This window comes from Neodiprion pinetum, chromosome 3 (genome assembly GCF_021155775.2).
Source record: "Neodiprion pinetum isolate iyNeoPine1 chromosome 3, iyNeoPine1.2, whole genome shotgun sequence".
Taxonomy (NCBI): Eukaryota; Metazoa; Arthropoda; class Insecta; order Hymenoptera; family Diprionidae; genus Neodiprion; species Neodiprion pinetum.
The window spans coordinates 16,261,259-16,287,891 of NC_060234.1; the positions used below are offsets into that span (position 1 = coordinate 16,261,259).

Sequence of the window (26,633 nt, forward strand, 5' to 3'; positions counted from 1 at the left end):
ACATGTAAGTTACAAATTCAGAAATAATAAACTAAACAAAATTACAAAATATTTACTTTTGAGGTTAAATCATCGTTAAAATCCTCTGGTCCATAACATCAAGTCAAAAATATGTTTAAATAAGACTAGACAGATATATACATTTTTTTAAATAAAATTATAAATTCATTGTGCCAATAAATCAATTTAAATAAAATAAAATGGACAAATATAATGATGGACAAATACACATGTCAAACGTAGTGACTCTTAAATCACAGACTGTACTACTCTCACACAGTGTGATAGTACGTGTGGAGGTCGCATTATCTGTATTGTCAACATGACTCTGTTGTCCATGACTAGTACTATTCATATTGTGCGCGAAAGTTCAACCTCTAAGTAAAATAAAAATAATTACTATGACTTCACTAAATCCTTAACATCATTTATCAGGTCACTGTAAATTGTACTGAGGTTTTGCGTGTCGGATCTAAAATTGACACAATTCATCGCCTTAATAAAAATCATTTCACTTAGGTTTCTCTTCATGTAATTTTTCTCCAGATCTAAAATCTCAACATCCTCGAACTGAAAGTTATGACCATCCTCAACAAAGTGATGTTCCGCTAATGCTGTTTTGTTGTTTTTTATGGACTTCTCAGGTCTGCAGTCAAGTTTGTGTTGTCTCACTCTGGCTTTTAATTTTTGCCTGGTCTGTCCAACGTACCATTTCCCACACGAGCACGGAATCCTGTATACCAGGCCAGATCTATCTTCTTTCTCCACTTTGTCTTTTAGCCGGGAAAATAGATCCTTAACCTTGAATACATTATAGAATACCAACTTGCAGTTGGTGTGCCTAAATAAAGATCCCAGTCTTGGTGACAAGCCTTTTATGTAGGGAAATCTGCTAAACGACCAATTCCTGTTGACATTGTTGCTCCTGATGTTGTTTCTAATCCTCTCGGACACAATTTTCTCACACTTGCTGATGACCTTGTTTGGATAATTGTTAGATGACAGTAATCTTCTAACCATGCGAACTTGTGTAAACTTAGACCAGTGGTCAGTAGCATAGGATCACCAGGTTATGAGATCGCCAATTTTGTTCATAAGAGTCTGCTACCGTTCGTAATGAGTCTGAAATATAATGTGACAGATTCATTTCATTTTTTAGACCAAATCAAACTGAAAAAGGTAAACGAAGACCATGTTTTAATATCACTGGACGTAGTATCTCTTTTTACTAATGTTCATAACAGTTTAATAAGGAAAATCATCATTGAGCGGTGGGATGAAATCCAGAAATTTGTGCAATTGGACCAGACTACTCTACTAGAGCTTATTGATTTTTGTTACGACTCGGGATATTTCGTGTTGGATGGCAATTTTTACCTTCAGAAGGAAGGATGTGCTATGGGGAGTCCAGCAAGTCCTTCAATTGCCATCATTGCAGTAGATTATGTTGTTTCAATGGCGTTGACTCACCTTGACTTTGAATTTCCGATTATTAAGTCGTATGTTGATGATCTCTTCGCAGTGGTTCCAAAGGATAAAGTAGACAGCATCTTAGATGTGTTTAATAGTGTTGACAAGGACATCCAGTTTACCTTGGAAGTTGAGAATAACGGGAAGTTGCCTTTTTTGGACATACTAATAGAAAGATCAGAAGATGGTGATCTTATAACTTCTTGGTTCAAGAAACCGTACAGCTCAGGAAGAATTTTGAATTTTAATTCCAATCATCCATTGAGCCAGAAATTGAGGGGTTGTAAAAGGGTTTTTGAACAGAGCCATGCGCTTGAGTCATGTGAACAAGACCAAGGAAAGTATTCGCATGGTTTGAAGATTACTGTCATCTAACAATTATCCAAACAAGGTCATCAGCAAGTGTGAGAAAATTGTGTCCGAGAGGATTAGAAACAACATCAGGAGCAACAATGTCAACAGGAATTGGTCGTTTAGCAGATTTCCCTACATAAAAGGCTTGTCACCAAGACTGGGATCTTTATTTAGGCACACCAACTGCAAGTTGGTATTCTATAATGTATTCAAGGTTAAGGATCTATTTTCCCGGCTAAAAGACAAAGTGGAGAAAGAAGATAGATCTGGCCTGGTATACAGGATTCCGTGCTCGTGTGGGAAATGGTACGTTGGACAGACCAGGCAAAAATTAAAAGCCAGAGTGAGACAACACAAACTTGACTGCAGACCTGAGAAGTCCATAAAAAACAACAAAACAGCATTAGCGGAACATCACTTTGTTGAGGATGGTCATAACTTTCAGTTCGAGGATGTTGAGATTTTAGATCTGGAGAAAAATTACATGAAGAGAAACCTAAGTGAAATGATTTTTATTAAGGCGATGAATTGTGTCAATTTTAGATCCGACACGCAAAACCTCAGTACAATTTACAGTGACCTGATAAATGATGTTAAGGATTTAGTGAAGTCATAGTAATTATTTTTATTTTACTTAGAGGTTGAACTTTCGCGCACAATATGAATAGTACTAGTCATGGACAACAGAGTCATGTTGACAATACAGATAATGCGACCTCCACACGTACTATCACACTGTGTGAGAGTAGTACAGTCTGTGATTTAAGAGTCACTACGTTTGACATGTGTATTTGTCCATCATTATATTTGTCCATTTTATTTTATTTAAATTGATTTATTGGCACAATGAATTTATAATTTTATTTAAAAAAATGTATATATCTGTCTAGTCTTATTTAAACATATTTTTGACTTGATGTTATGGACCAGAGGATTTTAACGATGATTTAACCTCAAAAGTAAATATTTTGTAATTTTGTTTAGTTTATTATTTCTGAATTTGTAACTTACATGTATCATGTCTATTGTTTTATGCAACTTAATTTTAAAGTTTATGTACATCTGTTACAGCTTGCCTGATGAAGTTGGAAAATAAATGAAACCAACGAAACGTTGCAAATTTTGATAAGTTGAATCTGATCAATTCTGTCCAAGTTCCCAAGAAAATTTAGTATTTATTACATTTAACATGGATGAGAACCAAGATTTGGATACCAGTTAATATTTTCGACCGGTCAACGCTCTCAGTAATCAAGTTTCCAGAAATCTACTGGGGGTCAATATTTGTATTTATCTCTCACAAAGTTTTTGTTTTTCGTAATCAATTTCAAATTTGGCACTTCAGTTGTTTGGGCAAGCTACCGTCCGAATAACGTACACGTTTGATATACATATTGCCTTTTAACTTTTTAGAAAGGACATTATAGAAATCTTGCCAGAAAGGAGTGAATTTTATTAGGAAATGCGTAAAAAGTGTTTATATTATAGTTGAAAATCAGAATTCGATTTTCTCCACTATTGCAAACGAGTGTTCGAAATTATTCGAGTCTTCTTCAAGTTTTTGGAAAAATGGGCTACAGCATAAGTTGGCACAAGCTCAGCACAACTTGGAAAAAACGGAAAACTTTGAAAATTTCGAAAATTTGAGTATCAGCTGGGAGAAAAATTGATTTTTACTAGTGCTAGGGTATGTCGGAGGGATTTTAATAAGCGGAAAAAGTTCGTGTACTCGTCTAGCATAACTCAGCCCAACTCGTTGAACATTTTTTTTTTTTATTGTCATGTACATATTTCAAACAAAGCCAAATAAGGCACAAGCTATCACAAATCGAGCACAATCTAGCACAATTTTTTTTTTTTTTGCTGATTTTCCAAAAGTGCTGGGCTTATCAGATTTTCGATTTTCGCGATTTTTTTGGAATTCGTGGAAGTTAGGAAAGGCGGGTCACCGGTACAAGTTAGCACACGCTTAGCACAACTTAGCACAATATGCATGATTATAATTTTCAAAAAGTGCTGGGCCAGCTTCACACACATGAGTGAAATTATTTTCTGAAAATTATAAAGTAAAATAAGAATACCAGAATTGGTGGGAAGCTTCTATAGCCACTGATTAGCAAAATATATTGTTCTCTAAGAAATTCAAGATTCAATTCACATAAGAATTGGTTGTAGCACAGTGTATGTGTGTGTGTGCGTGGGTGCGTGGGCGCGTGCGTTTGTGTGTGTGTGTGTGTTTGACCAAGAAAGATGAAAAATCGAAAAACGGTGTCCTGTTGAAAAAACTTTTTGATATCTCAACATGGCATCTTGTAATAACGGACCTATGTCTCAATCTATTGAAGAGCCTACTGGCTTTGAAAACTACCAGGACTAAGCGATGTCTATGGAAGTATATTTGCAAATGAAAAGATTTCAGAAAGTCATTGAGGAGGCATCCACTCTAGATGAACTTGATAGCAGTGAACAAAATAATATCGAAGTGTGTTCTAGAATCATAATGTCCATTAGCCTCGACGTTCGTGCGCATTTCGGTGAAACAGATACGGCGAAAGCCATTTGGGACAAAATAAAAACAGTTCATGATGACAACGCGGTCTGTATTGTACGTACTACCCAAATGGACATATGTCTCAACTTCTTAGATGATTGTAGTTCTGCTGAAAAATACATGATAAAAAAATCCAACGCTGCCAACCGTCTGAAGGTTCACGGTGTTGCCATATCCGATCAGTTAGTTGGCATGTTTCTGCTTATGGGCTTACGGGCTTACAATGAAAATGGTATTTCTAAAGTCAGTTACAACGATAGTAACTGTAACTGAAATAGTAACTCGCCATGAAAAGCATGCTGAAAGAAGCAAAACAAGAAGAATATGCGGAGTCACGTGACGTTCACCAATTATATTTCCGCGCTTCACATTAAATTTCTCGACATGCAAATATCATGCGCGTTTCAAGCCAAAAAATAAATCTTAATGTCATAGATTTGGCAGACTTGGCCACTACGCAAAGGACTGAAAGTCTATTGCACCTATCTGCAAACTGACCCGAGATGAATGTACAATGGAAGAGCGAGGTTGATGACGACGAAGATGATAATGATGATGATGATGATGACGTACGTTTCTCTGCACAGTCGTGTACCTTTCACACTTTCGTCACTTCAAATGGGTATTTCGGAAATCTTGAACATCCATATTCAATGCGGATAATCGACTCTGGAGCATTACGGCATATGTTTGCAGCAGCATCTGTTTTTACAAAGTCTCGTTCTAGTAAAATAAAAAGCATTTCTATGGTGAATTGAAAGAGAATTTCAGTAGAAGGTGAAGGTAGAGTAACCATAAAATGCAAAACACGTAATGGATATTATTGGGTACTTTTTATGAATGTCTTGTGTGCACTGAAGATAGTGTCTAACCTAGTTGCAATCAGCTGTATGGTGAACAATGCGTATATCTCATTTTACAGAAATAGCTGCTTTGTTAAAAATGCTGAAAACCAAACTATGATGTCAGCAGAACAAATATCCCATAAAATTTATAAAATTAATTAATAAGTAATTCTAGCCCAAATGCAACACTTCGTCATCCAATTCTTTTATCAGCTATCTGCAACTGTCTGTATACCAACAAGGCATACACATTTGATATGTTCGTGGCAGCAATAGAATCGAGATTGATAATTTATGATGTGGATCTCCGACGTAATGCATTGCACGCAAGGACCACAGAAGACTTGCTAATAATTGTAGCAGGACACATGTGGTCATGGACAATTAAAAAGCACACCGAATCGTTTCCCGTAACATCACAAAGCACTCAACAAAGACGAGCATCTCCCAGAGCAGAATTTGAATGAGCGATGCGAAAGTTTCTTTCATAAAGTAAGCCACTTATCGAACAATAAAAGCCACAAAATGTATTCAACTCGGATCAAAGTGGTTTCAATTTGGAGATACATACCGGATGAACGTTAGCTCCCATCGGCCATACACATATTGAAATTGTCGTACAATCAGTATCTTCGACGACTCACAGTTGTATTATTTAGCCTATTATATCTGCTTATTGAACGCTGTTATTTCCTCTTCTTGTGGTATTGATAGAAATGAGTTGGGTATTAGGACCTAGAGTAAAAGAAACTATGGTCAGACCAGTTGATATTGGCATCATGGCTTCCAAGTCTAAAAAATTTTACTGAAGATCATGTGGAAACTAAGCTATGAAAGCGTCTTGTTATTTGATTCATGGAGTGGACAATGCGAACGTGATCACAAGGCAGTATCGGATGATTGAGACTTGAAGCCGATGACCATTCCAAAAGGGTCTACAGGGCATATTCACCATAACCGTTGGACGTATATGGGTTTGGTGCGTTGAAAAAATTCGTCGGGCGTTTTTCTGACATGGTGGTCCTTCTTGTCTATGATAACAATCTTCACCTACGAGAATATATTCTCAAGCTACAATCTCTGACGCATAACCAATTTTTGTCTCAACGATTTTTAAACCTATTCAAATTTTCATCGCACAAAAGTAGATACGTGGATACTAGACCATCCCGTTTTCAAAGTCCATCAGAATTTTGTTACGGAAGAGACTCGACATATCATTTTCATATACCGGGACAATCTCTAGAAACTATACAGTCAATGCGCATGCGCCAAATAATTCAATCTCTTAGGTCGGTGAAATCGCCCCGCGGCGACCTTTTCGTCTGCTGAGCAGGGGGCCAACATACACAAAATGAGACAAGACTCAAGAGCTGTAAAACTCTGACGCATAAAACCGCGGATTGAGGTTATGTTACTGTTAATTTTTACGTAGTGTGAATTGTCTAAGAAAAATAGTATCGCTTAGCAATACTGTGGTCGATGTCGGAAAATATTCAATCGACGCAATAAAGAATTCAACAGAAAAGCTAATATCAAATTATACAGAAATTGGATGTTATTTATTTGAAGAAAAAATCTGAAATTCAATGTGAAATGTCATTAACAAGTGGGAGTCTGGAAAAACGGAGATAGGTGAGTAAAAACAACGTTTATTGTGAACAGATTCTTTATTTACATAAAATTGAAAATGCGTCTCATTAACGATTTATGTTTTGTGCATTTTATTGGAAATTAGTTGTATCCAAAAATACCAAAAGATCCTGTCTGATAATCATCAAAAGCATCGGAAGCATCGGTTATGGAGGACGCAGAACGCGAGCCTCCTGACAAAATATTTCATAAATGCAACAAAAAAAGCCAACAAGAGTGTAGTGCATATGTATGTGTAGTGTGTGGAACAGCACTCCGCCGGAGTTGTTTCGAAAGAAAAAAAGGAACCTGGCTCACAGGTTCACTTATCCTATGCAGTGAATACTTCGAAAACGACATCGCCTCAAAAACAACTGAAGAGGATATAGATAAACTGACCATTGAAACAGCTAGGACACTTCTATCGTCCATGTCACGCGAAACATGGGATTATGAACACTTGAAAACACAAAACAAACTACTCTAAGAATTTAATGGTGCGCTGAAAGATAAAAACAAATTGCTTGAAGAAAAAAATGGAATACTAGACGAAAAAACTAAACACACAGACATACCGTCATACTCCAGTATTGTTAGCAACCAACACTCAACCAAAACAAATATAGAAAAAGTTCCAACATTAATAATTAAACCCAATACACATCAAAACATAGATGAGACTATCCAAGACATAAACAAAAGTATTAAATGCCTGAAGGTAGGCGTAAACAAAACAACTAAGCTGAAAGATGGAACTATCAGAATGAGGTTTAGAAAGAAAGACGAAAACACTGAAGTTACTGAAAAAATTAAAGAGTTATTCCGAAATAAATATACATGCGAACAAGAGGAACTTTGGAAACCAGTTATTAAAGTTGTCGATATGTTTGAAAAATACAGCAACGAAGAGCTTACAAACACAATCACGCATCAAAACGAATTGAAAGAACTAGAAGAAAAAGACATTGAGATAACATACCAGAAACTCATTGAAAAGAAAAACACATACACTGCTTACATACGAGTCAGCCCGAAAGATTATGCGCCGATCATGAAAAAAAAGAAATTATATATTGGGATGCAAATCTGCCGAGTTTACAACCAATTGAACACAGGAAGGTGCTGGAAATGCCATGGGTATGGGCACTCCGGTAACAAATGTGAACAAGTACATTGCAAATATTGCGCTGGCGACCACTTGTCTGAAAAAATGGCAAAATAAAAACCAGAAAAAATGCATAAACTGCATAAAAACGAATGAAAAATACAAAACGACAAGAGACACACGACATCTTCCCTCAGAAGAAGATAAATGTGAATCTTTCAAGGACAGAAAACGGCACATAATATCGAGGACTGATTTCCCCGCGATGAAAATCATCGAATAATAAAACAACCACAATGGATTATCACAACGTAGAAGAAACTCTGAAAACCACAACCGTTAAATGTAAAAAAATACTAAAAAAAAGCCCTGAAGGACTCAGAATTATTCATACGAACATCTGCAGTTTAAACAAGCACTACGAAGAACTACTAATCATGATGAACGAAATGGATGAGCTTCCAGATGTCATAATATACACGGAAACATGGCAAGTAAATGAAAATCTACACAAAATCCCAGGATACCAGTTGTCATATAATCATGGACAATCCAACAAAAATGATGGAATAATAACATACGTAAAAAATGAATTATATAATGAACACTCAATTGAAACCATAAGCCAGGCAACAATAAACATAAACTAAATATATAAACATAATATACAATATGAGATCTATGCTGTGTACAAATCACCTTCCTTAAACACTAACGATTTCAACGAGCGCCTGGAAAACTTTTTGCATGCCAGAAATGCAAACAATCAATCAGAACAAATCTTGATTGGAGATCTCAATATTGACCTAAAGGATAACTCTCAAACTACAACTGAATATCTAAATACACTGGCAGCCTATGGGTTCTTTCCTACCATTGAAATTCCAACCAGAATAACGAGTACATCTGCAACCTGCATCGACCATTGCTTTGTAAAGCCCCACAAGGCTATTCAAAAGCTGACCCCAATTATCATTGAAACATAAATGACCGACCATTATCCGATTGTTATTAAAATTTTACAATCAAATAAAAAAAGAAGTGAAGATCTGCCAAAAAAACGAAAGAAAATGAACTTCAAAAAATTTCGAAATATTGTATCCGATAAAGACCTCTCTGAACTGTATGCCAGTTATGAATCTGATCACTGCGCCGAAATACTTACGGAAATTATACAAAACGCGATTGAAAGAAGCCAATATGACACAAAATTAAGGAACAGAAACAAACAGCCTTGGATCACCTCAGCCATAATAAAATCCATAAACAAACAAGACAAACTTCACAAAAAAGCCAACCTCTTGGCTAATCCAGCCGATATTGAAAATTACAGACAGTACAGAAATAAACTGACAGAATCAATTAAGAAAGCGAGATATGAGCACTTCATCAAGAAAATTGAGAAAAACAAAACAGACCAAAAAAATATCTGGAACGTAGTTAATGAGTTCATGCAAAGGAAAAATAACAAAAAAAAAAAAAAACTTACAAGTACTCAAAGAAGATGGAACTAAAACTCAAGATGGTAAAGACAGAGCGAATCTTTTCAATGACTACTTTGCAAATGTAGGGAAAAATCTAGCATCAGAATTGAAAAAAAAGGAATTTTCGAATCACGGCATCAAAAAAATCGCAGACATTTTTTACCTACACCCTGTATCTGAAATTGAAATTTACAAGGAAATCATGAAGCTAAAAGACTCCAAATGTCCAGGGCATGACAACATTAGTTCGAAATGCCTAAAAACTGTCGGGGATTTAATTGCCGAACCCCTTGGCCACATAATAAATCTCAGTTTTAGCACTGGGAAATTTCCAAAAATCTTCAAAAAAGCTGTAATAAAGACAATATACAAGGCAGAACAAAAAACCAAGTGAGTAAATACAGGCCTATCTCCCTCGTTTTAAGCCTAGCTAAAATCATGGAAAAGTGTCTCCATCGGAGATTAATTCAGTTCATTGACGAGCACAACATACTCAGCAAAAACCAATTCGGGTTTAGACAAAATTTATCAACAGAGGATGCACTCTCAGAATTCATCACCAAAATCTACGAAAATTTAGACAGAAAGATACCAATACTTGCAGTATTCACTGGCCTGGCAAAGGCCTTTGACACTCTAGACCATGAAATTTTACTCAAGATATTAGAACTTATAGGAATTAGAGGCGTGCCTCACGCTCTAATAAAAAACTATCTTGAAGAAAGAAAGCAAGTAGTTAAAATTGAAAACACTCTAAGCGAACCTAAAATCATGGAATATGGGGTACCGCAGGGAACCGTAATTGGACCACTGCTCTTCATACTTTACTTGAATGACCTCTACAATCTCAACTGCTCTGGTAAAATCTACTCTTTTGCTGATGATACCTCCATTATTTTTGGAGATCAAACATGGGATAAACTAAGAGAAAATGTAGAAAAAGAGATGCCAAAAATCTATGAATGGTTTGCAAATAACTCCTTAACAGTGAATGTAACAAAAACTCAAGCTATGCTATACGGTTCTCTCAAATCATCTATACCAACCTGGGAAAAGATATCTTTCAAACATGAGCTAAACAACCTTGATATACAAGTCACTGAAAAAACTGAATACTTAGGAGTGATAATCGATAGCCATCTCCGTTCGGACCATCATGTCGACGGTTTATGTAAAAAATTAAGATATTCACCATTTATATTCGCTAAAATGAGAATTGTTTTCCACAAAAAAATACTTGCTACGTGCTTATATCATGCGCTTTTCTTTTCGATACTGAGATATGGAATCACAGTGTGGGGAGGAATGAACAAAACCACGATGAAACAAGTAAAAGTCATCCAGAAAAGGGTTCTAAAAATAATTTTCAACAAGCTAAGAAGATACTCCTCTAAACAACTATTCAAGGAATCAAAACACTTGACAATTAAAGAAACTTTTGCCTTGAAAACAATCCTGTACCCGAGTACTGAGGGAATCGAAAAAGAACCTGCAAATGAATCCAAAAGAACTACAAGACGAACTGCAGCTCAACAATTGAGAATTCCATTAAGGCGTAAAACCATTAGACAAAAAAGCAATGGATACATTGGTCTAAAAAGGATGGTGGGATGAGGAATGTAGGCGAAAAAAAGCGGAAGTTGGGCAGAGTCTAAGGAAATGGAGAAAGGGGGAGGGGGAAGGGGACGCGTATAGAAAGGAAAGAAGGGAATATAATAGGCTATGCGAGGAGAGGAAAAAGAAAGAAAATGAGGGTTTCATAAAAGAAGCAGCGGAAGCAAGGACAGAAAGCAGGGTATGGGAGATAGTTAACAGGGAAAGAAAGAAGTGGAAGAGGGTGAATGAAAAAATAGGAGATCAGGAGTGGAGGGAGTATTTCATGGGATTATTAGGCGGAGTAGAAAGCAAGGTAAGAGAAGGCGGGGGGACGGTAAATATGAAGGGGGACGGGAAAGGGGAGCTGCAGAGGGAAGAGATTGAAAAAGTGATAGGAAAGCTGAGGGATGGAAAGGCACCAGGGGGGGATGGAATAGTAAGCAAGGTATGGAGGTACGGGGGGGAAGAAATGGAGCAGTGGATATGGAAAACATGTAACAGAGTTTGGGTGGGGGAGGGCTGGCCAGGGGATTGGAGAGAGGGATTGATAGCGCCGGTAGTAAAGAAAGGGGAGGGGAAAAGGGTGGAAGAGTATATGCGTTAATGCCAACTCTATACAAGGTGTATGCGATGGCATTAGCGGATAGGTTAAAAAGAGAGGTAGAGGAGAAGGGCTTCATACCGCAAAATCAAACGGGATTCAGAAAAGGCATGGGTACAATTCACAATGTATATGTACTTAATTATTTAATCAATAGACAGATGGGAAAGGATGAGGGAAAGATGGTGGCGTTCTTTGTGGACTTGAAAGCGGCGTTCGATTCAGTGAACAGGAAGATGCTGTGGGGGACTATGGAAAGGAGAGGGGTGAGGGAAGGGCTAAGGGTAAGGATAGAGGAAATTTACAAGGAAACAAAGAGTCGGGTGAGGAGCGGGGGAAAGATAGGAGAGGCGTTCTGGACGGCGAGGGGGGTAAGGCAGGGATGCCCGCTCAGTTCGCATGTGTTTAACCTGCTGCTGGCGGATTTAGAAGAGGAAATGGGGAGAGGGAGAAGGGTTGGGGGGGGGGGGGGGTGGAGTTGGCCAGCGGCAGAGTATGTACGTTAGCTTATGCGGATGATATAGTGCTACTAGCGGAAAGTGAAGAGGAAATGGAGGTAATGATTAGGAAGTTAGAAAGGTATATGGATAGGAAAAGGCTGACGGTAAATGTAGGGAAATCAATGATTATGAGATTTAGGAAAGGAGGCGGCAGAAGGAAAAACATAGATTGGAGATGGAAAGGGAAAAAGATAGAGGAGGTGAAAGAGTTCAGATATCTAGGGTATAGAGTGAAGTGCAATGGGGGACAGGAAGCACAGGTAAAAGAGAGAGAGTACGGAAGGCAGGGGTAGTAATGAGGCAGGTATGGGGAATAGAAAAAAGAAGGTTTGGGAGGGATGAGGAAAAAAGGATTTGGTTATTTGACAGGCTAGTATGGACGGTAATGGAGTATGCATCGGAGATACGGGGGTGGAGGGAGTGGAGGGCGGTCGAGTTAGCTGGGAGATGCTGGGAAGAGATAAGGGAAAAGGCAGAAGCTGGGAGGCAGGGATCGAGATGGGAAAGAGAAAGGGAAAGTTTCTTTGCGGAGGGGGAGCAGAGAGTAGAGAGGTAGTTGCGAGAATGGAGAGGGGCGAGATGGAGTATAGGGAAATAGAGGAGAGAGAGAGGGAAGAACAGACAAAAGAGAGGTGGGAGAAAATAAGGGAATCGAGGTACAACAGATGGTACAGGCTAGTGAAAGGAGAAGGGATACCAGGGTATCTAGGAAAGGGATGCGGGGAAAACAGGTGGACAAGGGTGGCGAGATTTAGATTAGGAAGCGAGATGAAGGAGGCAAGGTACTGAGAAGAAGAGGAAAAGAGAAGGTGTAGAGTGTGCGGAGGGGAGGAGGAAACATGGGAGCACGTATGGGAAAGGTGCGTGGGCTGGGATAGAAGGGGAGAAAGCTGGCAGGAGGTGGAGAGGGAGATAGGTGAGGAGGGGGTGGGAGAAGTCTGGATGAGAGAACTGGAAAGGATCAGGGATGTACAAGAGAATGAAAGAGTGAAAGATGAATGGGAAATGGAAGTCGATTACGATAAGGATGAATAGGGAATAGAATAAGGTAAAATAGGATAAGGTTAAGTAAAGATAAGGTTAAAGAATAAGAAAAGGATAAGAGGGAAAGTAAGGGAATGGCAAGGCAACGGCACAGGGCACAGGCAATTAGAAATTGTGTAAGGATCAGGTAGGAAGTAAGATTAGGGTAAGAATAGTTCAAGAAAACATATAAAACTATTGTAAAGGAAGAGGAAAAGGTAAGTCCTTGTAACCCCAAGGGGAGCAATAAATATTACATACATACATACATAGGTCTAAAAATTATCAACTCCATGCCAACCGCACTCCGAATTAAACTGCTCAACTATGAAACCAGATTGAAGAAGAAAGTGACAACGGAAATCGTCAATTGGTTCAAAACTACAAACGTTGAAGCATTACTCAAAAATGAAATTTACATAATCTAAAATCCTAGTATTATTGTTAATTATTAAAGCTTACGCACATTTTTGTTATCATCCTTTTGTTAAATCTAATCAGATTTCTACTTTTTTTATACTTCATTTTTTATTTTCTATTTTTATATATACTTGAGATATATATATATATATATTGTGACGGGACGCCTGGCTGGCGTATCGACACCTGGGGTTCAGCGCGTGCCCCCTAATATTTTGCTTGGTAAACCCAAGCCAAATCTAACTGTCCACTCGATAACCCCGCCACACACCGGGAACCTAATCAAATCACACGATTTACCGTACCCCTTCTACAGGAAACGCGACCAATCTCTATCCGCGAAAACGGCGTAACTAGACAATAAGAGTATATAAGACGAGCGCAAACGCGAATCAATCTATCTATCACCTATTGAGCAACTGCCAGGATAGACCATCGCAGACTTCCACGAGAAGACCCATGCTTCCCACATCCACGAGGAGCCGGACACCAAGGAACCACGATCAGGAGACGTGGAGTACCTGTGCAAGGAATCCTCAACACCACTTCCCATCAAAGGAGGGCATTCAGCGTACTAATAAATCCTATTTGTTTTCAATAAAATAAATTCCTTAGGTACCAGGGAGCCGTGTCTGAGTGAAGAACAGCATTGCGTCTGACCTCATAGCTCAGATACGGTGATCGTCTCACAATCCCTCGACCCGTAGGTAGGACACCTGAACCCGTAGACAGTCACGGTCATAGCGACTGAAAGTCTTAATACAGGTGAAGGTACATTTGCGTAGAATCCCCTTACCTTTAACTACTACGCTAGTAATATCCAGTCTTGCCATACGCAAACTGAATCACTATCAAAGTCCTTCTGACTACTATGCTATCACTCACGTAATATTCTGTTTGAGTTTTATCTAAACGAATAATTACAGTATCAAAATCAACTGTCAGTGACGATTCCTCATTATCAAATACCGTCCCTCTGACGACCAGGCTATCACATAAATAATGTTTAGTCTACCCATAGGTAAACCGAACTACCATCCAAGTCCTTCCGACTACCGTACTAGCACACGAATAATATTCTGTCTTAGTTCTCACTAAACGAATCATTATCCATCACCAAAACCGACTAGTCAACGATCCAGAATAATCAAATACCGTCCCTCTGACCAACACGCTATCACGCAATTAATAGTCAGTCTTGCCGCAGGCAAACTTCATTAGTATCAGAGCAAATAAGGAAGAACTATCCCTTCCCAAATTATCGAAAATCTCTTAGAGATTACCAGAAGAATAAGTTCACAACCTTTCATCCTGTCTCTTATCCCGCCTCACGGGAGCAAAACATTGACGTATAATTGCTATATTTCCTTTCCCGAAATAAATAATTTCGCATCACGAGTCAACCGCTCAGAGCGATCTATCTGTGCGTGCTTCATACTCACAGATCAAGTTTGACCCTCAACCGTTTACACGGCCTATGATGATGGGTCTATTCCACTCGTGCCTGTGCACGTGAGGGTGAGAAAACAAATTCTGAGGCTATCTCGAAAAACCAAGTTGGAGTGGTCAAACTATTCGGGCTGTTCCCGGAGTTAATCAGACAATTAACAAGCATCCTTCTCCACCTTCCTTCCGTGTCCAGAGACCGAATCCTGCAGCTCTATCCCAGAGACAGGAAACTCTCTAAACAAATACATCATTCGAGTATGCGCTAAATATCACACATAGCGTGTGAAGTTTTGGCGAAACAAAGCCCGCGAATAAACTGTACGTCTCATTGGCGAAAGCGTGCAAACTCGAATCGTTTCAATATATATATATATATATATATACCGGGACAATCTCTTGAAACTATACATATAATGCGCATGCGCGAGTTTTATCGGCTGCTCGGGCAGGTTGACCACTCCGAGTTTCAGCTGTCAAACTCTGTTTCTGGCGGCGTTGTAGTTCATACGAATTTTTGAGGTTAGAATCTTAAACAGTCGAGGTAGTGACTCGGAAAGTTGATGCTAATGCTCTTTGAAAATTGGCTTTATTCGACTAAAATGAGAAATCTGTTTAAATGTTGGGTGCTTGGAAGAAAGGCAGCAGGTAGGTGCGAACACTTTATTTAATCATTTTTATTATTTCGTACATTAGAAATAACAATGGAATTTTCATCTATCAACAGGTGATACGGCTAAAATAATTACATCTCTGATATTCACTGTTATCTGCCCATTCAATTTGTCAGACGTACAAAGATCATCGCCACTTTCAAGCAACTAAGCAACTTTCTCACTCTTTTGTGATTTCAGGCGGTAATATTGAATTTTATCATTTTCGAAAATGAGACATTAAGCCGAGCGTTCAAGAAATTTAAATATCTCACTATCTGTAACGGAACTGTGAATCTTTTTTTTCTTGAAAATAGTTCAACAAAATTTACGAATAGTCGATAGTCAATGTATTTTTTCTGATTAACAAATTATTGCTACTACTATTTAAAATTTCCGAATGATTATCAGAATTTATTTCGCAAATTTTCAATGATGTTCGATTAAATAAATGAAGGGAACCTAATACTCAAATTGAAAATTCAAGTAACATTAGATTTATTAAAATGATTTCTGTATTTCATGTTAGTGCGGTTCGAAACAAAGAAAATCTAATCGAAAGCGTAGAACTCAGGAATGTAAATCACATCCTGTGACACAAGTTGAAAATCAAGTTTCTCAAAATGCGCCTCAATGTCACAATTAGCTTCAAGGACAATCATGTTTTAGAGTAATGTCAATTTTAAAGTAATGTAAAGATTGTGTCCCTTGTTCCATCAAAATGAATGAATATCTAATTTTTAACAAAGTTTACGAAGATTTTTTTCCAAATAATTTAATCCGATACAATATCTTGTTCATAGTCCTCCGAACACCACCTTCTAACAAGGATATTTGGAAAGAGTCCCTTTGTTGCAGAAACCATTATAAAATTCTTGGTTTTCAATTCGTGCTATTGAATAACTCTGTGTTTCAGGTTCCATTTTCAATCTCAAAATGGGATTTTTTTTGCTCCAGATAATGCTAACATGAAATGCAGAAATAATTGCGGTACATGGAGATTCACAAGCTTTCAGTCTTAGCGTAGGACCCTACAAAGAGTGTAAAATTGAATTTGGTTTCAAGTTATCGTGCAACTAGCTAGCCAGATGACACCGTCAACTAAGATTAAATTTAAAGACATTTTTAACTGAACTTATTTAACAGTTCTAGATTTAGATTGATTCAGTTTGCCTAGCAAAATTCAACCCTACAATCTAATTGAGGACTTGAAAAACTATTCATCTGAATTCAATGCCAAAGAGAGTAAAAGTAAGCTTCAAAATAAGATATCAAATCAAATGGTATAAAGTTTGAAAAACAATGCTGGTCAATAATAATGCTTAAATTACAATGGTGCACAGAATGATTCCTCGGTAGAATGAATTGGCAGCAACGGTTAAGTAACAAACTTATCGCTATTGGCTCGATCAAAGTAAAATGATGGAATATTCAGCCATTATGATCAGTAGTATATCCCGCTCTTCAATTTTGCCTCAACTGATGTTAAGAAGGTGGCGATGGCCTGATAAAATTCACTCTGGCACCTGATGTCTGACGAAACAACCAGGTTCGATGGTGCTAATGATTGCACCGCTCGAGAAACCAGGATCCTTGCCACCTAAACGTTTTGACCATCAGGTAAGGCATAATTGTCCTCGTGTTAATTAAAGTTTAAACTTCGAGCCTGCTGAAAAAAAAACGAATTTTATCATTGAATCCATGTTAAAATATTGTCATTGTCAAAGATCACGTAATTGGAAATTTACTTACATGCTTCCATGCCTGACAAATTTAGTCCCGCTTTGACAATGAATTATTTCGTACCTGAAAATATTAGAAGCTATTATTATCAAACAGGATCTTTCGGTATTTTTGAAGGCAAAAAAAAAGGCAGCACTTTTTGAAAGGCAACCAATGGCCAGACGAGGGGTGATCAGAAGAGTGGAGATTGGTCTCCCAGTGTTATCGGACGATTGTCTTGTAAGTTATTGTTTTGTTTCCTAATTTTTCATTAATAGCATGATTTACACTGTAATATTAACTGTTGTTCTTTTTCTCTTTTTATTCTTGGATATCTGGTGAACCCTCTTTGTTAACGGAACATTGATTGTTGTACAATGGAGCTGCAAAAACTTTGTCAACTAATCAATGATGTCGGCGAGGGTTTTTGTGAGTATTGCGTCGGGTACGTTTTCTGTTAATTGCTACTCTTTGTCCTCCTAAGCTTCGTGTTTAAGATGAATAATTTCTTTATTCCTTGTTACTCATTTCTTTTATTTATTTCATGTTCATCGGCACTAATTACTGACTTCTCGAGCACTGCACCGTAACGAATCTACTCTGGAAATACCTTCTACTGGGTCTCAACCATTCATTTATTTTTAATTTTATGTAAATAAAGAATCTGTTCACAATAAACATTGTTTTTACTTACCTACTTCTGTTTGTCCAGACTCCCACTTGTTAATGACATTTCACTTTGAATTTCAGATTTCTTCTTTCAATAAATAACACCCAATTTCTGTATCATTTGATATTTGCTTTTCCGTTAAATTCTTTATTGCGTCGGTTGAATATCTTCCGAAATCAACCACGGTATTGCTGAACGATACTATTCTTCTTAGACAATTCACGCTACGTAAAAATAAACAGCAGCATAACCTCAATCCACGGCTTTACGCGCGAGAGAATTACAGCTTTTGTTTCATTTTGTGTACGTTGGCGCCTTGCTCAGCAGATGAAAACATCACCGCGGCGCGATTTCCACGACCAATGAGATTAAATTATTTGGCGCATGCGCGTTATATGTATAGTTTCAAGAGATTGTCCCGGTATATATATATATACAGTGAAACCTCGTTTATACGATTCGCACTTGTACGTTTTTCTCGTTTATACGTAACATTCATTTGGCCCCGGCGGTTTCCGCATATAAACCATGTAGAAAGATTTCATTTCTACGTTTCTCGTTTATACGTTTTGCACACTTATACGAATACTTATTCGGTTCCCGAACGGTATTTTCTATTCACTTATACGTCATTATGACAGCTGATTTTCTGATGGATACTCGCGTCACTGTATTTCATTATCCTACCGCTAGATGGCTGAGCCTAATGTTTCGCTTCGCAACCGCTAGATGCCGCGGCTTACAATTTATGCGTATTCGGGTATAAGTTGTCTCGAACAAGTTCTGGCGTGTTCTGGTGTGTAGTGTCACCCAATATCGTGGTACGTCATGGCAAATCCAGCAGGGGGGAGGAAAAGAAAAGCAATATCGCTGCAGAAGAAGCTGGAAATTTTAGAGGAAGTACATGATAACCCACAAGAACCGAAGATCAGTGTTGCAAAGCGGCTCGGTCTTCCATATTCAACACTGATGACAATTATCGCCAATTCGGCAGACATTAGGTCAAGTACGTCTAAGGCAGGACCTTTAGGCGAGAAAAGAACACGAACTCAAGAGGGCCGATTTTCAGACTTGGACAAAGCATTGCTCACATGGTTCCAACAAAAACGGGCCGCGAACATACCCGTTAGTGGTCCAATGCTGCAAGAGCAAGCTTTAATTTTTGCAAAAAAATTAAATGTAACTGCTGACTTCAAAGCATCGGCTGGCTGGGTGTTCAAATTTAAAAAACGTTGCGGCATAACCGGCAGAAGTGTTTGCGGGGAAGCTAACAGTGTCGACGAGGCTACTGTAGAGCAGTGGAAGAACATCGATTTGCCTCGAATCATAAAGAACTACGATCTCCGAGATATTTACAACACCGATGAGACAGGTCTGTTTTTCAATCTCCTACCATCTAAAACATTGGCTGAAAAAGGAGACCCCTGTCACGGAGGGAAACAGAGTAAACAGAGACTGACGGTGCTTCTAACAGCGAATGCAGATGGCTCCGATAAACTTCGTCCCTTGGTCATCGGGAAATCACAGAAGCCGCGTTGTTTTAAAGGCGTAAAAAGCTTTCCTACAGAGTACGCAGCAAACAAAAAAGCATGGATGACTGGAGCATTATTTGAGTCGCAGTTAGATAAGCTGAATAACAGAATGCGTCGTGAGAAGAGGAAAGTCTTGTTGTTGCTTGACAACTGTGCCGCTCACCCCCCGGCACTCCGTTTTAGCAACATTGAACTGGCTTTTTTTCCGGCCAACTGTACAAGCCATCTGCAGCCCCTGGATTTAGGAATCATCGCTGCTTTGAAGGCCAAATACCGCAAGATGCTGGTACAGCGGGCAGTCGCGGCACTCGACGCGGGAGAAACGATGCCGAACTTGCATGTTCTGCAGGTGAGTTCGTGATGTTTGGAAATTTTCAACATAAGCACATAGGCCTATAAAATCGGTATTATGCATTCAAATAAGAATGTTTCCGACACGTGATGTTTAGGCAGTGTTTAAATCTTGGAATTTGTTTCTTGTCTATAGGCAATGCAACTGACCGGTATTGCATGGAACCAAGTACAGTCTGACACCATTGCCAAGTGCTTTCAAAATGCAGGAGTCGTAAAGGCGAATGATCTCGATGCCTCTTCTAACGAAGAGAATGAGCTTGAGGGTTTCGAAGAGCCCGGAGATTGGGCACAAGTGTGTGCTAGGCTTCAGTTCGAGGATTTCGTTCATTACGATGAAGACTTGAGTACATGCGCGGTACAGGATGACGATGACATTGTAACTGAAATTCTTGCACAAGACTCAGACGGGGATTCAGACGAAATAGACGAAACTGTCAAAGAAGTCCCGGTGAAATTTTGTGAAGCTTTGTCGGCACTGGAAATTACAAAGCGATATATAATGTCCAAGGTTATCGATGGTAAAGGCATGCAACTCGTCAGTGACTACAAACGTTTCATGTACGAGTGCTCGTTGGCAGAAAAGAAACAAGCCACCATTGACAGCTTCTTCAAACCTAAATAACTGAATCAGCTTTCCTTATCTGACTTTTGTTCCTATTTTACTGTGATTGTTTTTAATCCGTACTTAAGACTGAATAATATATATGATACATAGTACAAATGTAAGAAATGTGCAATATGTACAATACAAATACATATTACTGATTAATTGCGGCGAGTTTCGTTCATTCAATAATGTGTGTGGGTGTATGATTCTAACCTCGAAATGTACCTTGATTTTCTTCGGAACATACAAAATTGGGTTATATGTATATTCCAAAATTCGAAATTTCACTTGTACGATATTCTCACTTATACGTAATTTTTAGCGTACCCCTTGAAATACGTATAAGTGGGGTTTCACTGTATATATATATATATATATATTTTAACGAGGTATTATGCTGGCTAGTCCGTGGGAGGCAATTTAGGGACACCCTGTATGTATATATACATATATATATATACATTGTATATATATATTTATGTTCAGGAACATACAAGGATTGATTTTCTCAGGTTGAGAATAGTAATCATTGTATTTCTTCACCTAATGAATTCTAATACTAAATACTAAAAAATAATGATAGCTTCTAATATTTTCAGGTACGAAATGATTCATTGTCAAAGCGGGACTAAATTTGTCAGGCATGGAAGCATGTAGGTAAATTTCTAATTACGTGATCTTTGACTATTACAATATTTTAACATCGATTCAATGATGAAATTCGTTTTTCTTTCAGCAGGCTCGAAGTTTAAACTTTGATTAAGACGAGGAAAATTATGCCTTACCTAATGGTCAAAACGTTAAGGTGGCAAGGATCCTGGTTTCTCGAGAGGTGCAATCATTATAACAATCGAACCTGGTTGTTCCGTTAGATATCAGGTGCCAGAGTGAATTTCATCAGGCTATCGCCACCTTCTTATCATCAGTTGAGGCAAAATTGAAGAGCGGGATATACTACAGATCATGATGGCTGAATATCCCATCATTTTACTTTGATCGAGCCAATAGCGATAAGTTTGTTACTTAACCGTTGCCGCCAATTCAGTTTACCGAGGAATCATTCTGTGCACCAATGTAATTCAAGCAGTATTGTTGACCGGCATTGTTTTTCAAACTTTATACCATTTAGTTTGGTATCTTATTTTAAAGCTCACTTTTACTCTCTTTGGCATTAAATTTAGATAAATAGTTTTTCAAGTCCTCAATTAGATTTTAGGGTTGAATTTTGCTAGGCAAACTGAATCAATCTACATCTAGAATTGTTAAATAACTTCAGTTAAAAATGTCTTTGAATTTAATCTTCGTTGACGGTGTCATCTGGCTAGATAGTTGCACGATAACTTGAAACCAAATTCAATTTTACACTCTTTATAGGGTCCTACGCTAAGACTGAGAGCTTGTGAATCTCGATTAGCAGCAATTATTTTTGCATTTCATGTTAGCATTGTCTGGAGCGAAAAAAAATTTCAATTTGAGATTGGAAAAGAACCCGAAACGCAGAAGTTATTCATTAGCATGAATTTAAAACCAAGAATTCTATAATGGTTCCTGCAACACAGGGACTCTTTCCAAATATCCTTGTTACAAGGTCATACGTTACGGTTACAAGGACTACGAACAAGATATCGTATCGGATTACATTATTTAAAAAAAAATCTGCATGAACTTCGTTGAATATTAAAAATCTATTTATTTTGATGGAACAAGAGACACAATCTTGGATCCGATAAGTCGATAACAGCAGTATAGATGCGCCGGTTCTGGACCACACAATGGCACGCTCCCCCCTCGACACTCGGCCGCCACACACATATACATACACACGCACGCACGCACACATGCACGCACGCACAGTAAAATGAAGAGAATGAATAAAATGAATATAGAATATATTATAAATGAAATGAACGGAATAAATAAAATGAATAAGATAAATAAAATAGATAAATAGAATGAATAGAATGAACAAATGGATAAAATATATAAAATGAATAGAATAAATAAAATAAATAATATAAATAAAACAAAAAAATAAATAAAATTATTTATATATATATAAGATAAATGAGATGATTAAAAAAAAAAATAAATTAAATAAATCGAATAAATCAAATGAACGAAATATACAAGATAAATGAATGAAATAAATGAAATAAATAAAATAAATAAAATGAATGGAATAAATAAAATGTATGGATAAAATAGAATGAATAAATAAATAAAGTAAAGAAAATAAATAAATATATATATATATATGTATATATAAGATGAATAAATAAAATGGATAAGATAAATGAAATAAATAAAATAAATGGAATAAATAGAATATATAAAATGAATCAAATAAATAAAATAAATAAAATAAATGAAATGAATAGAATGAATAAAATGACTAAATTGAATAAAATAAATATTATGAATAGAACCAATGAAATGAATAAAATAGTCAAAATCAAGAAAATAAATAGAATAAATAAAATTATCAGAATGAACAAAATAGATAATATAAATGAAATAAATGAAATAGATAAAATAAATAGAATAGATGAAATGAATGAAATAAATAAAATGAATGAAGTAAGTAGAACAAATAAAATAAATAAAATGAATGAGATGAATAAGATAAATAAGATTACAAAAATGAATAAATCAAATCAAGTGAATAAAATTAATGAAATAGTTAGAACAAATAAAATGAATAAAATGAATAAAATGAATTAAATGAATAAAATAAATAAATAAATTGAATAAATTAAATAAATTTAATAAATCACACAAAATAAAAAATTCGAAATAAATAAAATAAATAAGACGAATCAGATAAATGAGATGATGAAAATAAATAAAATGAATCAAATGAATGAATATATAGATAGAAAGAGAGAGCGAGAGAGAGAGAGAAAGGGAGCGAATGATGCTGTATACTGAAAAATTGAAACAAATCGAAAAACTTCGTTAACATACTAATCAAATGTGATAATCATTACGGAAATAAAATCGGCTTCCGCAGTATCGTAAGAGGATTGGTGTAGCACTATATATATTCTATAAAGTACACACAAAAGTAGAAACTCGTTGAAGTCTTCGGGTTTGTGAATGAACACCTTTTTTCACCACTCACTTTGTCAAACACCTGTTTCTGCACAAGAGATTTTTCAAAATGCTAGAGAAGTTCCAAACAGCTATTCGGATTTGTATGAAAGGAGACACGCTCACCCTACACCGAGCAAAAACCCATCAGCCAATCGTTCATGGGGTGTACGCCTCGTGACATACAGGCAAAAATGTAACGCGACAACAGTATAAGCTTGGAAAATTCTCTCAAGAGATCGCTACCTGCTTTTTTGATGATCAAATTTTTCCCATCACATGCCCCACGCTGATAAGGGTTGGGGTGTGCAGGCTCAGACTTGTTCGTCATAAAATTTTTTCATTCTTTGATGGCTGCGGTGGTTCACCACTGCAGACCTCCACCCAGTCACCATTGTGCACTGCCCACTACCTGCTTTTTCGTTGACCGATTTTTTTTCCCACCACAGGACCCAACGGTGGTTGAGGGTGTGCAGGTTCTTGATTTTTGCTCAGCCACATGTAAAGCCATATTGATCAATTTCACAACCTCTCCCCACTCACAATCCTGGATCGGTAAACACACCGGCTTGCAACCCGATGCATGCACATTTTCAACACGGAAACTGTGAATCGTCTAAGAATTACAATAAAATATTCAGTTATACAAAATATCTCCACATTCTCTTCCCTTATGCATACAGGTGTAACATATCATTATCGATAATAATAATAATAACAATAATAATAATAACAATGAAAAGAACAACAACAACAGCAATAATGAAATCTCCGTACATGCATAGATAACGATCCGGCAAAAATACCAAGTCAATCAAACGATACTGGACGAGCACAAGATCAAAATCAAGACGTGGAAATGCAAACAATAAACGGCATTACGAATGGCACAAACGTTTCAGTTAATCAAAATACCAATCAAAATTTCTCAAAAGCAGGAAAGTTTACCGGTCGCCGTAGGGCAAGACAGGTGAGGAGGGGAAAGCAAAGGAAGGGAGTATACAGAATATGTCAAGAATAATCAGGGAAGAGTTGAAGATAGGTCTGGAGGAGGTCAAAGGGCAGGGAAGGGGGATCAGGGAAGAAATGGAAAAGATTAAAGGGGAAATGACTAAAAGGGAAGAGCAGTGGGAAGTAGAGAGGGGGGAGATGAAGGAAACGATAAGGGACCTAGGTAAAAGATCAGAAGAGGTAGAAGAGCGGAGAGGGGGGTAGATGGAAAGGGTAAAGGAAAGACTGGCAGAATTGGAAAAGAAGAGTGCAGAAGGCGGAGGAGAGAGGCAGGGAAAGGGGAATGCTGAAGTGGCGCAGGTAACAATAGATAGGTTAGAAGAGATGGAGTGGGCCATAGAGAGAAAAGAAAGGGAAGAAAGAAGGGGAAATATACTATTGAGAGGAGAGAGAATAGAGAAGGGAAGGGAAGAGGAAGGGTTGAAAAAGATTATGCAGGTGATAGGGGTAGAGGTCGAGGTAAAGGATATGTGGGAGGTGTGCGCGAAAAAGGGGGGAGAAAAGGGGATATGGATAGCAAGGCTGGGGAATAGGGAGCAAAAGAGGCAGGTAATAAGAAGAAGAAGCCTCCTCAAGGGGAGAAAGGAGAGAATACAGGGAGATCTCACCTGGGCAGAGAGGAGAATGAAATGGAAGTTGAGGGAGATAGCAGCTATCGAGGAGAGAAGGGGAAACAGAGTAAGAATAGGGTATGCAAAGATCTGGATAGAAGTGAAAATGTTAAAGTGGGATGAGATAGGAGAGGTGCTTAGGGACGGTGCAGGGAGAGAGAGGGAAGAGGGGCAAAAGGTGGGGAGGGAAAAAGTAGGGTAAGGCGACAGGGAAAGGACAGCAAGCGAGGAAAGACAAGAGGGAGGTCTAGAGGCACAGGCCGGGAGACGTAGGGAAAGGCAGTCGGGGGAATGTGCAGTAGGGAGGGGCAGAGGCAGGGGGGGCGGGAGAGAAAGAGGAGAGAGAGGGGAGTAGGTGAGATGGAAAGGGAGGGGTGGAAAGTAGTTTTCTGGAATGTGGCGGGGCTTGCGAGAAAGGATGAAGATTTTTGGAGGGGTCCAAGGGAGTGCGATGTAATATTTTTAATGGAGACATGGATAGGAAAGAAGGGGTGGGAAAAGATAAGGAATAAGTTTCCAGCGGGGTACGAATGGGAAGTGCAGTATGCGGGAGTAGGTGAGACAGAAAGGGAGGAGTGGAAAGTAGTTTTCTGGAATGTGGCGGGGCTTGCGAGAAAGGATGGAGATTTTTGGAGGGGTCTAAAGGAGTGGGATGTAATATTTTTAATGGGGACATGGATAGGAAAGAAGGGGTGGGAAAAGATTAGGAATAAGTTTCCAGCGGGGTATAAATGGGAAGTGCAGTATGCGGTGAAAAGAAATAGGAAGGAAAGAGCAATAGGCGGAATGCTGTCAGGGGTAAAAAAGGAGATAGTAAGTGGGAAGGGCGGGAGGTAAGAGGTGAAAGAGGGGATGATAATAAGGAAAATAAGTGTAGAGGGGGAAAAATGGATAGTAATAGGAATATACGTAAATGGGGATCTGAAAGAAAAGATAGGGGATTTGAAGGAGCGGGCAGAAGAGGTGGAAGAAGGAACAAAAGTGCTAGTGGGGGGTGATTTCAATATCAAGCAGGGCAGGAGGGGGGAGGATGTTTGGGGGAAGGAGAGGGGGAGAGGAGGAGTAGGAAATTGAAGGACAGAAAAATAAACTCGGAAGGTAAGCAGCTGGTGTAATTTTTGGAAGAGACAGGATGGACAATAATGAATGGGAACATAGAGGATGATGAGGAGGAAGAATTTACGTATGTAGGAGGGGCGGGGGTGACGGTTGTGACGTTGCACCTAGAGTGCAAGTCATAACAAACCCCAAACCCGCGGGGAAGAGCCGAACGGGTGAGTCCCGTCCCGTCGGGAAAGACCCGAACGTAACCGAAGCCCCCCGACGCTCAGCAGAGCCGAGCGCCAGCAGCATTAC

General features: G+C 38.2%; 3 protein-coding genes across 3 annotated transcripts; 2 read left to right on the top strand and 1 right to left on the bottom strand.

The window, feature by feature from the left end:
• Window positions 1-399: 399 nt before the first annotated feature.
• LOC124214369 (uncharacterized) lies at window positions 400-1,020 on the bottom strand. Its single transcript, XM_046616636.1, has one exon. It carries the CDS (start codon window positions 1,018-1,020, stop codon window positions 400-402), a length of 621 nt encoding a protein of 206 aa, XP_046472592.1.
• A 378-nt stretch (window positions 1,021-1,398) lies between these two features.
• Window positions 1,399-2,440, top strand: LOC124214370 (uncharacterized). The gene is made up of 2 exons (XM_046616638.1): window positions 1,399-1,688; window positions 1,831-2,440. The coding sequence occupies exons 1-2, from the start codon at window positions 1,399-1,401 to the stop codon at window positions 2,438-2,440; spliced, it is 900 nt and encodes a 299-aa protein (XP_046472594.1).
• A 16,460-nt stretch (window positions 2,441-18,900) lies between these two features.
• Window positions 18,901-20,580, top strand: LOC124214371 (tigger transposable element-derived protein 6-like). The gene is made up of 2 exons (XM_046616639.1): window positions 18,901-19,953; window positions 20,092-20,580. The coding sequence occupies exons 1-2, from the start codon at window positions 18,901-18,903 to the stop codon at window positions 20,578-20,580; spliced, it is 1,542 nt and encodes a 513-aa protein (XP_046472595.1).
• The last annotated feature ends 6,053 nt before the right edge of the window (window positions 20,581-26,633 follow it).